The following is a 14,082-nucleotide window of genomic DNA, read 5'->3' as shown; positions in this document are numbered from 1 at the left end:
AATTAGTCTTCGTGTGTATTTGAGAAGATATTTTAAAACAAACTTTGGTGTACTTTTAACCAGTCACAATTTTAAAGACCAAAAAACCAAAACCTCGTTGAAATAGAACAATTCCATTTACCTATTCATAATATTAAGTGTAGATTGTGTGATTATTATACACCTAATTTTATTCAAATAAAAACGCCATCTAAAAATGGCTACAAAAATTAACAGTTAAACCTAGTATAAATATAAAATCCTATAATGTTATTCAACGAATTATAATAATAATTTAATTATTAAAATTCCCTGGGCAACATAATAGGCTAGTTGCTGAATTAATTCGCAATTAAACTTTAATACACGGCAGCTGGTCTTAATAGCCAGTCATTGGCACCAGACCATAGGATATTGTCTTGTATTTACCGCTCTAGTAGTTCTGTTACTATGTAAGCAGATGGAATGATTGGATGGAGACCCCCCGCGGTTTCACCCCCGTAGTTCACGTTTCCGTGAGAACGCGGAAATAAAATATGGCCTATTTTAATTGCTGATAATGTAGCTTTTCATTGGTGAAGGAATTTTTGAAATTGGTTTAGCTGTTTAGCTGTGAAAGCGTAACAAACAAATAAATGAACATGATTAAGTAACCAAAGTAGTATTTCGCCCACGTGTGAACGTCGGCTGGAAATTCTCTTCCCACTGAGAAAAATTAAGTGGTCTTACAGAAAATTTCTCTTCATAATTTTTTGTTTTAACAAATTTTGCGAACACCGAACCCCCTTGTAACAGAATAAAAGAGTAAAACCACCACTAACAAACAGATTTGACTATTCAAAATAGCTTGAAAACCTGTTTGAAATAAAGGAACGAAAAAAAACATTTTAAATTTTACTCAGTGCATACCATGATGGAAATATTTAAGCACGCCACTGTGCATAATCTATTCTCCTATATAAATACTGTCGGTATGTAGTCAGGTTTACACAGATGTATCTCGTTGATAGATCGTAGCTAACCAAGAACGCCTACTGGAAATAATGTGACCCGCGGAACAATGGGCCGTGTTCTGTTGGCACAGATGCATTCTAGAATTTAGATTGTTTCAATACAGAGGTCGTTTACTCTTGGACTATTTTAACAGCCTCATTAGAACACAAAAAAACATGAAATTCTTTTATTTCAATATAGTCGTCATCGTCAAGACATCTTTGACTATTTGTATTGAAATCTAGTAGAAAGTAAAGTCATCTTTGACTAGTTATATCGAAACCTAATAGAAAGTAAAGTCATCTTTGACTGTTTGTATCGAAATGTAATAGAAAGTAAAGTCATCTTTGACTATATGTATCGAAATGTATTAGAAAGTAAAGTCATATTTAACTATTTGTATCGAAATCTAATAGAAAGTAAAGCCATATTTGACTATTTGTATCGAAATCTAATAGAAAGTAAAGTCATCTTTGACTATATGTATCGAAATGTAATAGAAAGTAAAGTAATATTTAACTATTTGTATCGAAATGTAATAGAAAGTGAAGTCATATTTGACTATTTGTGTCGAAATCTAATAGAAAGTAAAGTCATCTTTGACTATTTGTATCGAAATCTAATGGAAAGTAGTCATCTTTGACTATTTGTGTCGAAATCTAATAGAAAGTAAAGTTATCATTGACTCTGCCTTCTTTCTGACCTTCCTGACTCTATGAAACGGTGTTACAAAATATAAAATCAGACTGTATGATTTTCCAAAAATAAAATCACACATAAACTCGTAATATTTTAATTATAAATTCTATTTTGACGTAAACTACAAAAGATTATGTAAATTCATTTCCCACCCTCTCCATCAAGGGGCGGCTATTAACCCTGACCTTGGCTCGGCGATGTAAAGGGTTGACCAGCCTTCGATAATGTCTTTAGGGACAGATGACAAAGCTTGGAGGGCTATTGTTATGAATTGATATACCTACTCATATTTTATATCGTAACTAAGTAAGCTAACACAACATTTATTAAATTAAATTGACTTCTAACGACCTTGAAGAATAATTCGAAAATATTTTCAAGGTAGTCAAGGTGCTGTATGGCGACCCCGCATCAGATATCGCAGTGTTGATCGACCCCCACTAGATGAACCGAAGAGATCTAGCGAGTTGCATGGGGTCGCTGGATGCTGATGATGATGAGTCATTGATTGCGAGTTTCGCTATTTCTGCGGTTTTTCTTCACATATTCAAGAACTAAATAGTTTAGTGCTGCAAAAATTTTCACGGTAAATGAATACCTGTACATACTTATACTAAGCCGTTTAGGAGCGAAACATCAAAAACTTGTCTAGTTACTCATTGAAATATTCGTTTCAGAGAATTTACTTTACAATTAGTTTGATTTTAAAAAAAAAATCACTAGCACTTTTCAAATATGGGATACTAGACAGTCCCGTCGGCACATATAAAACTCGGGACATTTATCTTATACTCATGGACTTATTTAGACTAACATACTAGTGTTGACAGTGAGTGAGTGTGAGTGACACTTACAAAATATTTAGGAAGAAATTAACAGTGGAATTCATTGACGTTGTGGGGGCACCCCCCGTGGATCATTCACCCGCTGAGTGTCAAATTCTCAAACAAATAAAGGTTAAATTTGATTCTCAGCGGCTGAATGATCCCCTGGGGGTGCCCCTACAACGACTATGAATTCCACTATAAGTTCACTTCACTATAAGTTTACTATAATTGCTTTAATGTGCTTAATAACACACCATTAGTCCAGTCGTTAAAGTAAGTTCACCTCGGAATTTGAGATACCCAACTGTTAGTCTGTAAATACTTGTATATTGACACCCTAAAAGTTGTCTCAAAAAAACATATGGTATGGTGTAACTACGCAAATATTCAATTTCAAGGTCAATTCACAAAAATCGGTTTTCTGCGCTTTTTTTGTAAATATCTCATTTCCTATGGGTTTTATGCTATTTGTGTTTATTATCAATATTGTAAAATACAAAATTCTCTACAAATTGTGTTTAAATTTTTTTTTATACTGTGAACCGCTTTCGAGATAGAGAGCGGAGAGCGCGCGGTCACAGCATCACTTCAGGTCAACCGGTGCCTCCGATCGAAAACGGATTTCTTACCTAATTTAAGCTTAGATGACTGGTCTAATAAGGTGTATTCTATGTTATGTAGTTGTGCGTTAATAAATTAGTAAAAAGCTTGTAAATCTGCGTAGTAAGTGATTATTAAGTTGGGATTTAGAAAGTGCACAAATCGGCAATAAATCGTTTTGCACAAGGAAACGAATCGGTTGCGAAAAGTCGCAAATGCCGTGCCAAAGGTTTGCTTTACAAATGTTACAACGTTTACCTAATACTTACCATAGTTACGAGTACGAGCGATGTTTGTAGCTTGCAACATCATTGTATGCGTATGCGGATTTTAATTGCTCACATACACATGATATTAAATTCTGCACTTAGGTACTCGAAAGACTGACTGATTGGTTGACTGAATGAGTTATTGATTGACTGACTGATATAAGTAATATATCATCATCATTATCAGCAACGGTTCATCTGGAAAAGTCGGACGGACGTCCACCGCTGGCATGGACTTCCTAACAAAACGGTCTCGAGTCGCCAGCATCCAGCGGCTCCCTGCAATCCGCTTGATGTCCTCACTCCACCTACTGGAATGGTGACCCCGCACTACAAAGCGCAGTGTTGGTAGACCCCCCACCAGGTGGACTGACGACATCAAGCGAGTAGCCGGGATTCACTGGATGCAGACGGCTCAGTATCGTTATGTTTGGAAGTCCCTACAAAAGGCCTATGTCCTGCAGTAGACGTCCGTCAGCTGATATGATGATGATGATGAAAATATAAAAAATGCTTTCCATTCTATATTGTAACAATGTGATGGGCTAAACTATTTTCCAACTAGAAAAAGAGGGTTTTCCTCGGAAATAATGCTAAAAAGAGTAAATTTGGTTTTTGAAGTTTTTAACTGAGGACTTTTCTAGTTCACCTGATGAACCGTTGAAGAATGAGGTATATGACCTTTTATGCCCTTCGTTCCATTTAAGTATACAATCTTAAATCTTTAAGAATCCCTATAATAGTAGGAACACAATCTTCGTGCCGATAATATCAATAAATCGACACTATCTCGGTAGATTCTATCGATAACTGACAGAATAATGGTAAACCCTAAGATCTATTTATCTGTTTGTCCCCATACCTTGGAATGATTATAAATCGTGCTTCTCTTTGTCTAAAGATTAATGTACTAAGAATGTTGCAGGAAACTACATACAAAAGTGCATGGACCGCCAGTTTTATTAAAAAATGCCATTTCTTTAAAAAAATACGAAAGACAAATATTTTAAAACTTGTAAAACGAAAAAAGAAATTGCATCGACCGGGAATCGAACCCGGGCCGCCCGCGTGGCAGGCGAGCATTCTACCACTGAACCATCGATGCTTATGATCAATTGGAGAAATAATGTAACTGTTTCTTTATACTTTTTGTTTTAATATTACGAATTCTAAAACATATTATCTATGATATTCTAAGTTCTATTAGAGAATTTAATATAATAATGTTGGTTGAATAAACTACAAGTAAACTAAAGCAGAGTATATCCAACGTTTCAACTCGCGTTTTCGCATAACGCCATCTATTAGTACTTCCATAAACTATTTCGTGACTGACGTCCAGTTTGTATTGTAGTTTTTTATGTACTCGATAGATGGCGTTTGATTCTACTTTGTAGTATACCAATATAAAGGTAGATGTCGCTTATACACGTAACAATAAAAATAATATTGTTACAGAAATATATTATATTATATACAAAATGTATGTATATAATATAATATATAATGTAGTATACAAAATTTATAAAATGTTAAGTATAAGTGGATACGTATATTTTATATGTAGAATGTAATGCAATAAAATAACGATTTGTCTCATAGTTGTTTACTTATTTGTATTTATTACAATATTCCTACAAAAATATGCTTTACTTAACTAAAATAACTTTAATTAGGCATATTATCTACCTAATTGTTCGCAGGTAACATCAGTTTTGAGATCTCTATCGTGTTAGTCAAATGATGGAAAATGACCGATTTAAGTACCTATGTTCCGAGTCAGTTAGCCTTTGAAATGCCTTTACAATATAATTTAGGGTAAACTCAGATATTTTCCTAATATCTAGGTACGAACTCAGTCTTTATACATTTTAGTAAAACATTTAATTCAGTCTTTCTTACAAACTTAGGTAGGTACCTACCAGCGGCGAAGAGTCCACAGAGGCCGATTCCCGCCGGGTTACCTTTTAAGAATCCATACATACATATAAATTCTTGTAATTAATATATACGTGTGGATGTATGAGGAATCGTAATTTGTATCGAGCGGCATGACCGTAGTTTGTTTCTTTGGGACGGCTTACCTTCGTCAATATACCATCCTTCGCCACTGGTACTTACAAATGTTTCTTTTAGGAACAAATTACACCTAATAAGTATTATTTCGATTTTCATTCAGAATTGAGTATTTTCATATAATTTTTTGTTCGTAAACGGATATAAACAAGTCAAAGAAAAGCATTTCAAAGGGGTTGTATTTGTTATACTTTAGCAGGTTTCGTTGGTTTGTCAGATGTTTGTGGCGGTGGCTCGGAAGGCTCCTCTTGCTTAGGCTTGCATAGCTTCACCATGACCATACCCACGACCGAGAGAGTTACCTGAAAATAACCAAAAAAAATTATTTTTTTATTGAATGTCGAATGCAATCAGTCAATCAATTACAGTTAGATGTTAAAATATGTTAAATAAAATATATTTACCCCCTTATATAACTAATCATATAAGAGCAGGCTATTCTCGGAGTATAACTGCATGATGGAATCAGAAATGACGCCCGCGACTTCGTCCGCCTATATACCTCATTAATCCACCCCTTAGAATAGTATCGCTGTAAAAATGAAGTAACTTCTCCCGTTTTCCCAACATTTCCCTTCACTGCTCTGCTCCTATTGATCGTAGCGTGATGAAAAGTATACTATAACCTACCCAGGAGTATGAAGAATAATTGTATCAAGTTTCGTTAAAATCCGTCGACTAGTTTTTGTTTCTATAACGAACATACAGACAGACAAACATTTTACAGATTGCATTTTTGGCATCAGTATCGATCACTAATCACCCCCTGATAGGTTTTTTGGAAAATATTTCATGTACAGAATTGATGAAAAAATGAAAATACTAAATACTAGAAGCTCGTACCACCGTCACCGTCAGGTAGGTTTCCATCCCTATATCATTGACTCGAAGACTTAGACCCTAAGACTAGAAGCGGGTTGCTTCTTCGTTTCTTAAACGCATGGCTAGGGTATGGAACTTTCTCCTGAAGTCAGTGTTTCCCAATTCTTACACCCTGGGCATCTTTATGAAGATAATGATTAGGCATTTGTTAGGCAAGCGCATTCCACCTTAGGCAATGGGGATGATGACTAGGTTTGAATATATTGATTTTTATGATACATTCGGGTAAATAAGGTCAATGTCAACTAATTTATACATAAAAAGCAACGATTGTCTGGATATTTGCAAAATAAATGAGATAATAAAATTTCAAAATCTATTAAAAATCTTTTATCGTAATTAGATGAAAATTCGTACAGTTTTAGCTTCCTTACATTAAATGTGACATTTTTCAATAAATGAACTATAAACATAAACGCACAAATAACAAAGATATTAGTAATTTTGTTTGAACGCCCATACAAACCTAACGATCAGCGAGCCAACGACGTCACTAAATCGTGCCATTTTGTATGGAGCGTTTTTCAGGAATCCGCGGCAACGCCGCAAATCTGACCCTTTAAATCCCTGTAGCTCCGAAAGTAATGATCGCAGATACCCTGTTACTTTTACAAAATTGCTTTGCTATTAGTATACTCTTAATTTATATACAATTTAAAAAACTGTCATCATCCCTATTACTACACATGCCATCAGGTCCGATCGTGGTTAAACGCGAGCTTAATCCATATGAAGAAACATCAGAAACTCACCATAAAGAAGATCAAAATGATGGTAACACCCAGCACAGTCCTCGCAGTGTCCCGGTACAGTTCAATGATGGGGTCCCTACAGCCGACCTCGTAGTACTCCTTCTTGGCCTTGCACGCCTCTCGCTCCCTCTCCTGCACGAGCGCGGACCGGTCGGGCTGGTAGCCGGGGCAGCACGAGATCGGCACGTCAGGGGAGAAGATGTCAGGCACCATCGAGTTACGATAGTCGTCCGCTCCGTAGACTCCACAACAGCTCAACTGGTATAACAGAATGGAAGAAATTATAGAGAAATAGTCAAGAAACTTATCCTAATGACTGTACCTGATTGGTATAGTTATAGCAGGGGAGCTGGATACTAAAGGAGGATTTTTTTTTTATTCTTTACAATAGCCTTTGACTACAATCTCACCTGAAAGCGGGCTAACTTGTTAGGAGGAGGATGAAAATCAACACCCCTTTCGGTTTCTACACGGCATCGTACCGGAACGCTAAATCGCTTGGCGGTACGTCTTTGCCGGTAGGGTGGTAACTAGCCACGGCCAAAGCCTCCCACCAGCCAGACCTGGACAAATTAAGAAAATCTCAATCTGCCCAGCCGGGGATCGAACCCAGGACCTCCGTCTTTTAAATCCACCGCGCATACCACTGCGCCACGGATGGCGAAAGTGGAAGTCATACTCTGAAGTGTCGTTCACTCATACATTTGTATTAATTAAAACTATCCTACTATCCTGCTTCCTACTAATATTATAAACGCGAAAGTTTGTATGGATGTTTGGATGTTTGTTACTCTATAACCCTACAACTACTGAAGAGATTTGGCTGAAATTTGGAATGAAAATAGATTTTAACTCTGAATTAACATATGGGCTACTGTATATCCCGTAAAAATCCATGGATTCCCGAAATTTGCGAACACCTGATGATTTTGATGGTATGAATGTTTGTTACTCTTTCACGCCTCGGCTACTGAACCGAATCATCTGAAATTTAAACTAGAGATAGATTATAGTCTGGATTAACATACAGGCTAATTTTCATCCCATGGTTCCCATGGGATTTGTGAAAAACTGAATTCGACGCGGACGAAGTCTCGGGCGTCCGCTAGTTTTATAATAATTATATTGACGAAAAACGTAATAGTCAGGGATCTATAGAATATTTTGTACAACTGATTACAATCAAGTTAATTTTTCATGAGTATCTTCACCTCGATGAGACGATCAACTTTTTTATTTACGAAAATTTTTGATTCTGGTTTCTGGAAAAAGGTCTGGAAAAAAACATCTGGTTAGTTTAACAATTTGACTCTTGACTCCTCCCAAATTGTGAATGTTAACTTGATAGTAATCAGTTGTAATAAAATGTATTACGGATCCCGGATAACATTCACTCACATCATGTTGAATGTTATTCCAAAGTTTGACGTGTCTTGGCGAGTCCTCCCGCGCTAACCGGAAGGAGTCCGACAGCGCGCGGTTCAGTTTCACCTCGTCCTCGTCCGTCAGCTCTGTAGCGATGCCCATCAGCACAGCTTGGATGATCGCCAGCACTAGAAGCACTACTGATGCCTGGAAATATAAAACCAATTATAGTATTCAGTGGCATGTACTTCGTAGATGCAAAATGCACTGCCTACCCTTTTCATTTTGCACAGTTATTTGTATGTACCAGTGTGTGGCAGTTTCAATACTAAGCTAACGCCTGATTAGTATTGTAATGACGCCTGAAAATGAATCTAAAAGACAATTTATTGAGCCCTGAAAATTTATGTAAATGACAATTGACGGCAATTTTGGCGCAGTGGTATGCGCGGTGGATATACAAGACGGAAGTCCTGGGTTCGAGCCCCGGCTGGGCAGATTGAGATTTTCTTAATTTGTCCAGGTCTGGCTGGTGGGAGGCCGTGGCTAGTTACCACCCTACCGGCAAAGGCGTACCGCCAAGCGATTTAGCGTTCCGGTTCGATGCCGTGTAGAAACCGAAAGGGGTGTGGTTTCTCATCCTCCTCCTAACAAGTTAGCCCGCTTATCTTAGACTGATCACTTAGACATCACTTACCATCAGGTGAGATTGTAGTCAAGGGCTAACTTGTAAAGAATAAAAAAAAAAAATTTAGCAGTTCTGACTCCTAAAAGTTAATATAAGTGGCAGTTATAGTTTTAGCTTGGATGATAAAACTAGAACCAGGCCAGAACTAGAAGCACTACTAAAGCCTGGAAATTATACATATACCAATTACTGATGCCTGGAAATTAACATAAGTAGCAGTTTTAGCACTAAACTGACGCCTCAAAGTTAACACAAATACCAGTTCTAGCACTACTAACGCATGTAAAATTTTTTGTCTGTCTGTGTGTCTGTCTGCCCGTGTTTTTTTGTTATTCGGGCATCACGCTGAAACTACTGAATGAATTCAAATGAAACTTGGCACGGTTTAAGACTATAATACGGAGAAGGTTATATGATACTTTTTATTGCGAAAATAAAATGAAATAGGGGTTGAAAGTTTGTATGGAAAGTCCTTCATTTTTAGAGTTACAGTTTTAAAAATTTGTTCAAAAAATATGAAATATAATGTAATTCAAAAAAATTTAAAATTTAACCCCTAAAGTGGTAAAATAGGGCTTGAAACTTTACATTAATTTCCGCGCGGACAAACGTGTTTTCCTAAAGTCATTGTCACTTTTTATCAAATTTACGCAAGGCTTTAAATGAAATATTTATGTTTGTAATCTAAATATTTCTCGTAAATCATCCCGTCCGTTTCTGAAATCGAAATCTATTCAGTAGTTTTAGTTTTATCAGACAGACACAGGGGACATTGATTTATACCTAAACATGGTTATTTCATTTTAAGGTTTGATATAATTTTTCAATTGGATTCATATAGTTACACGGTGGTGGTATAGTTAGGGTTGCCAACAATTTTTGAAAAAATTTACTACACTTAAATAAAATATACTTATTATTGTAAGGAATAAGCAAATAGTAGACACAATAATTAATAATTTGTCACATATGTAATTTTATAAAAACTATATTTGTTAGCGTTTAGCATAAGCATTACAGTTTTCAAGAATTTTTGCCTAAAATGAGAGTTTTTACATTTAATTTTAAAATTAATCAAATCCAACAATAAGACAGACTCGTTCGGATTCACTACACGCTATTGTTTCGTTGAAAATTAATTTAAAATCGTATTTTTACGTATTATATATTTCTTCAACAGTACTCAGACCCTAAATATAGTATAATACTATATAATTACTAGCGGATGCCCGCGACTTCGTCGGCGTAAAATTTAGTTTTTCACAAATCCCTCGGGATCCATGGATTTTTCCGGGATGAAAAGTAGCCTATGTGTTAATTCAGAGTAAATTCCATCGGTTTTAAATTAACAAAGTTTCATACAAATTTCATCCCCTCGGGGATATAATTAATCAAAATCCTTTCTTAGCGGATGCCATCGTCATAACATCTACCTGCATGCCAAATTTCAGCCCGATCCGTCCAGTGGTTTGGGCTGTGCATTGATAGATCACTATGCCAGTCACCTTTGAGTTTTATATTTAGATTATAGTACGGTTGGCAACCCTAAGTATATGGTGGTACAGTGGTGGCAACACGTTTGGTCGCGTGATATGCCACTACCTACCTCACACCACAGTTTCAGTGAACTTGAATATATTAAACCCAAGGTAAAGTGTTAAGTGTTATTTACCCTGATTTACTTGGAAATGTGTGATAAGGGAGAAGTAAAAACTTACTTTTAAATCGAAGAAAGTTGTAAAAGTAACTACAACGATAATCCAATAAAAGCACTGGACCTTATCTATATTGATCCTAAAATCTAGATTTACTTTGTATTAAATAGCAATTGAATTTTGATGAAATGAAAATTTACTCATACAAGACACAATGGGTTTCATGCTATGTTGTCGATGTCCCTATAAATAAATCATCCTAAACCTTTTGTTTTTCATTTTTTTTGACGGCCTCCGTGGCACAGTGGTATGCGCGGTGGATTTACAAAACGGAGGTCCTGGGTTCGATCCCCGGCTGGGCAGATTGAAATTTTCTTAATTTGTTCAGGTTTGGCTGGTGGGAGGCTTCGGCCGTGGCTAGTTACCACCCTACCGACAAAAACGTACCGCCAAGCGATTTAGCGTTCCGGTACGATGCCGTGTAGAAACCGAAAGGGGTGTGGATTTTCATCCTCCTCCTAACAAGTTTGTCCGCTTCCATCTTAGACTGCATCATCACTTACCATCTGGTGAGATTGTAGTCAAGGACTAACTTGTAAAGAATAAAAAAAAATACTTACTATCATAATCCTCTGCGTCTTCTTAGTGGCCACGGCGACTATCGCGTAGATAGCGATAGACAGAGTGATGGCGGCTGTGATAGCTATAATGATCATCGCCACCCGCCGCCCCGACTGCTCGTCAGAGAATATCTTTATCGCAATCGCTGTCGTCACTGCGACTGCTATTAGAGCTACTGATTTGACCTGCAAGACGATTGAGGTGCAATTTTATATGACAACAATTTGCTAGCCGGTTTTCTTTTACATGCCCATCGTAGGTATGCTTCGAGGACTGATGCAGCGCTGCTTTTATAAATTGACTAGTAGACGCCGCGCGGTTTCACCCGAGGTTCCCGTTCCCGTAGGAATACGGGGATAAAATATAGCCTATAGCCTTCCTCGATAAATGGGCTGTCAAACACTGAAAGAATTTTTTAAATCGGTCCAGTAGTTCCTGAGATTAGCGCGTTCTCACCAAACAAACAAACTCGTCAGCTTTATAATATTAGTATAGATTTAAGTATGTTCTGGTACAAATACAAGCTATTTATATTACCTTACCGACAAACACGTACAGCAAAGTGATTTGACCAATACTAGTAGGTAGGTACATAAAATTAATTGTTTCAAAGTCAAGCTTTACACATCAACTATGCAAGGCCTGTATCCATGTGGCACATCGATTCTCTTTCTACAAACGCTAACGCTTCGATAACTGAAAAAAATGTAATATGGGAATTTTCAGGGATCAGCCTGGCTGTCCAGCGCGGAAATGCAACCACCATTCCACGTGGGCATGATTTGTATAGTTAGGATAAGTTAGCTTAAGTTCCTTATTGTATTCTTTCTCAAGAAAAATAAAAAAAATAAACGATTAAATGTAATCGATAACTTGATCACGTGACTTGTCGATAACGAATGTCAGTAACCTACATTTTTTACTTTTCGAAGCGTATTCAATTGTAGAAAGAGAATCGACACAAAACACCACCAATTTTCCAACTCCGAGCTTGAAAATTTCTTCGACGAACGAAAACTCAGTTCAACTAATTCGAACCCAGGCGATCGTGATCAGAAACCACATAGGCTAACTAGGCTAACGAAGAAGTTGTTAAGGCGTATGTGTCTGTAATTACCAGCGGCGAATAGTCCATAGAGGCTGATTCCCGCCGGGTTACCTTCAAAGATTCATACATACAATTTCATTAGTGTAATGAATATGAATGGATGTATGAGGAACCGGAGTTCGTATCAAGCGGTATGAATTTTCTTTTCTTCAAAGGCTTACCATAGTCAAAATTCCATCCTTCGCCACTGGTAATTACACCGATAATGACCCCTGCACGCTATTGACGATCAATTATTCTCACGTTTCTTCAGCACCCACGACTATAACTGACGTGTATTGGTCGTTGCGTGCGTGACGGCTCGACTTGTGAAACGTCTTCGCTGCTGTTTGCGCTGCAGAAACGTGAGAATAATTGACCGTCAATGGCTGACTTTAGACCGGAACACAACAATGCTATGGCGACAAAGACTCCTTATTTCTGTTCCCAAAAATATATTACGAAGTTACTCACTATATTGATAACTGCCAGCACTAAATAAACAACTTTTATGATGAAACTGCAATGTTTTTCTTTCTTTTCTTGAGTCTGTGCTTCTGGTGTGGCGGAGTAGGGCTTGGCCACCCCTTCCGCACTGTGGGGGGTGTGGGGGTCCAAGACTTGGCCATTTTCTGGAAAGCAAACAGTTTATCATATTATCAATCAGTTTTAACGACTTTACCGGCACAATTGGTATTAGAAAACCTTTATCTTTCGAGAAAAAAATTTTAATCGGCTAATATCTAATTTGATATTAATTGTATTTTTATGGTTCATTTTTCTGGCAAAGGATCAGCTTGTCTGTCCAACGCGGTTATGCGTCAGTATTCTTGCCATGTGTTTCTTGTAGACACGATTTATATACTTATTAGGATATAACTCTTTCTCTCTTAATATAAGTTATTCTCTCTTAATATTAAATTATTTTTTGACGGCCTCCGTGGCGCAGTGGTATGCGCGGTGGATTTACAAGACGGAGGTCCTGGATTCGATCCCCGGCTGGGCAGATTTTCTTAATTTGCCCAGGTCTGGCTGGTGGGAGGCTCCGGCCGTGGCTAGTTACCACCCTACCAACAAAGACGTACCGCCAAACGATTTAGCGTTCCGGTACGATGCCGTGTACAAACCGAACAAGTCCCTCCTCCTAAAAAGTTAGCCCGCTTCCATCTTAGATTGCATCATCACACCATCAGGTGAGATTGCAGTCAACCTGTAAAGAATAATAAAAAAAAAAAAAAAAATAAAAAAGAAAAAAAAAGTGTGTGTCAGCTCCGACGCACGCTTTTTCAACCGTTACCCCGCAGCATACACTATGTACGTCTCAATAACTACGCCAAAGGGAAAGGTGCGCAGATTAGGTTGCGCACAAAGAACGTAACGCTGCCATTTGTTCATCGAATTTTACTGCCCATATTATTTTCATACCGGGGGCTATATGAAAATCGATTCCTAAGGAGTAAACTCCAATAAACTCCAAAAGCAATTGTGATTATAAAAGTTTTTATGCTATAACCGGTGATAAATAAACTTGAAAAATAAAAGTTATGAGAATTCGAAACGTGTTCCAGTTCACAATATTGTATAGAACT

At 37.2% G+C, this 14,082-nt stretch overlaps 1 protein-coding gene and 1 non-coding gene across 2 annotated transcripts in view; both read right to left on the bottom strand.

Annotated features, from left to right (window-relative positions):
- Positions 1–4,401: 4,401 nt before the first annotated feature.
- Trnag-gcc (transfer RNA glycine (anticodon GCC)) lies at positions 4,402–4,472 on the bottom strand. Its single transcript has one exon. It is a non-coding gene; the product is annotated as a tRNA-Gly (tRNA).
- Positions 4,473–4,971: 499 nt separating this feature from the next.
- The window catches only part of LOC112047523 (uncharacterized), a 19,770-nt gene continuing 10,659 nt past the window's right edge, over positions 4,972–14,082 (bottom strand). Inside the window, exons 3-7 of the mRNA XM_024084664.2 lie at positions 12,968–13,125; positions 11,406–11,591; positions 8,476–8,649; positions 7,078–7,335; positions 4,972–5,745 (exon numbers count right to left, since the gene is read on the bottom strand). Coding sequence (XP_023940432.1) covers positions 5,629–5,745; positions 7,078–7,335; positions 8,476–8,649; positions 11,406–11,591; positions 12,968–13,125 — 893 coding nt within the window. The 3' untranslated portion in view covers positions 4,972–5,628. The remainder of the gene's footprint in view (positions 5,746–7,077; positions 7,336–8,475; positions 8,650–11,405; positions 11,592–12,967; positions 13,126–14,082) is intronic.

This window comes from Bicyclus anynana, chromosome 5, assembly GCF_947172395.1.
Source record: "Bicyclus anynana chromosome 5, ilBicAnyn1.1, whole genome shotgun sequence".
NCBI classification, from domain to species: Eukaryota; Metazoa; Arthropoda; class Insecta; order Lepidoptera; family Nymphalidae; genus Bicyclus; species Bicyclus anynana.
The sequence above is the reverse complement of the archived record's forward strand: the minus strand, read 5'-3'. Positions and strand labels throughout refer to the sequence as shown.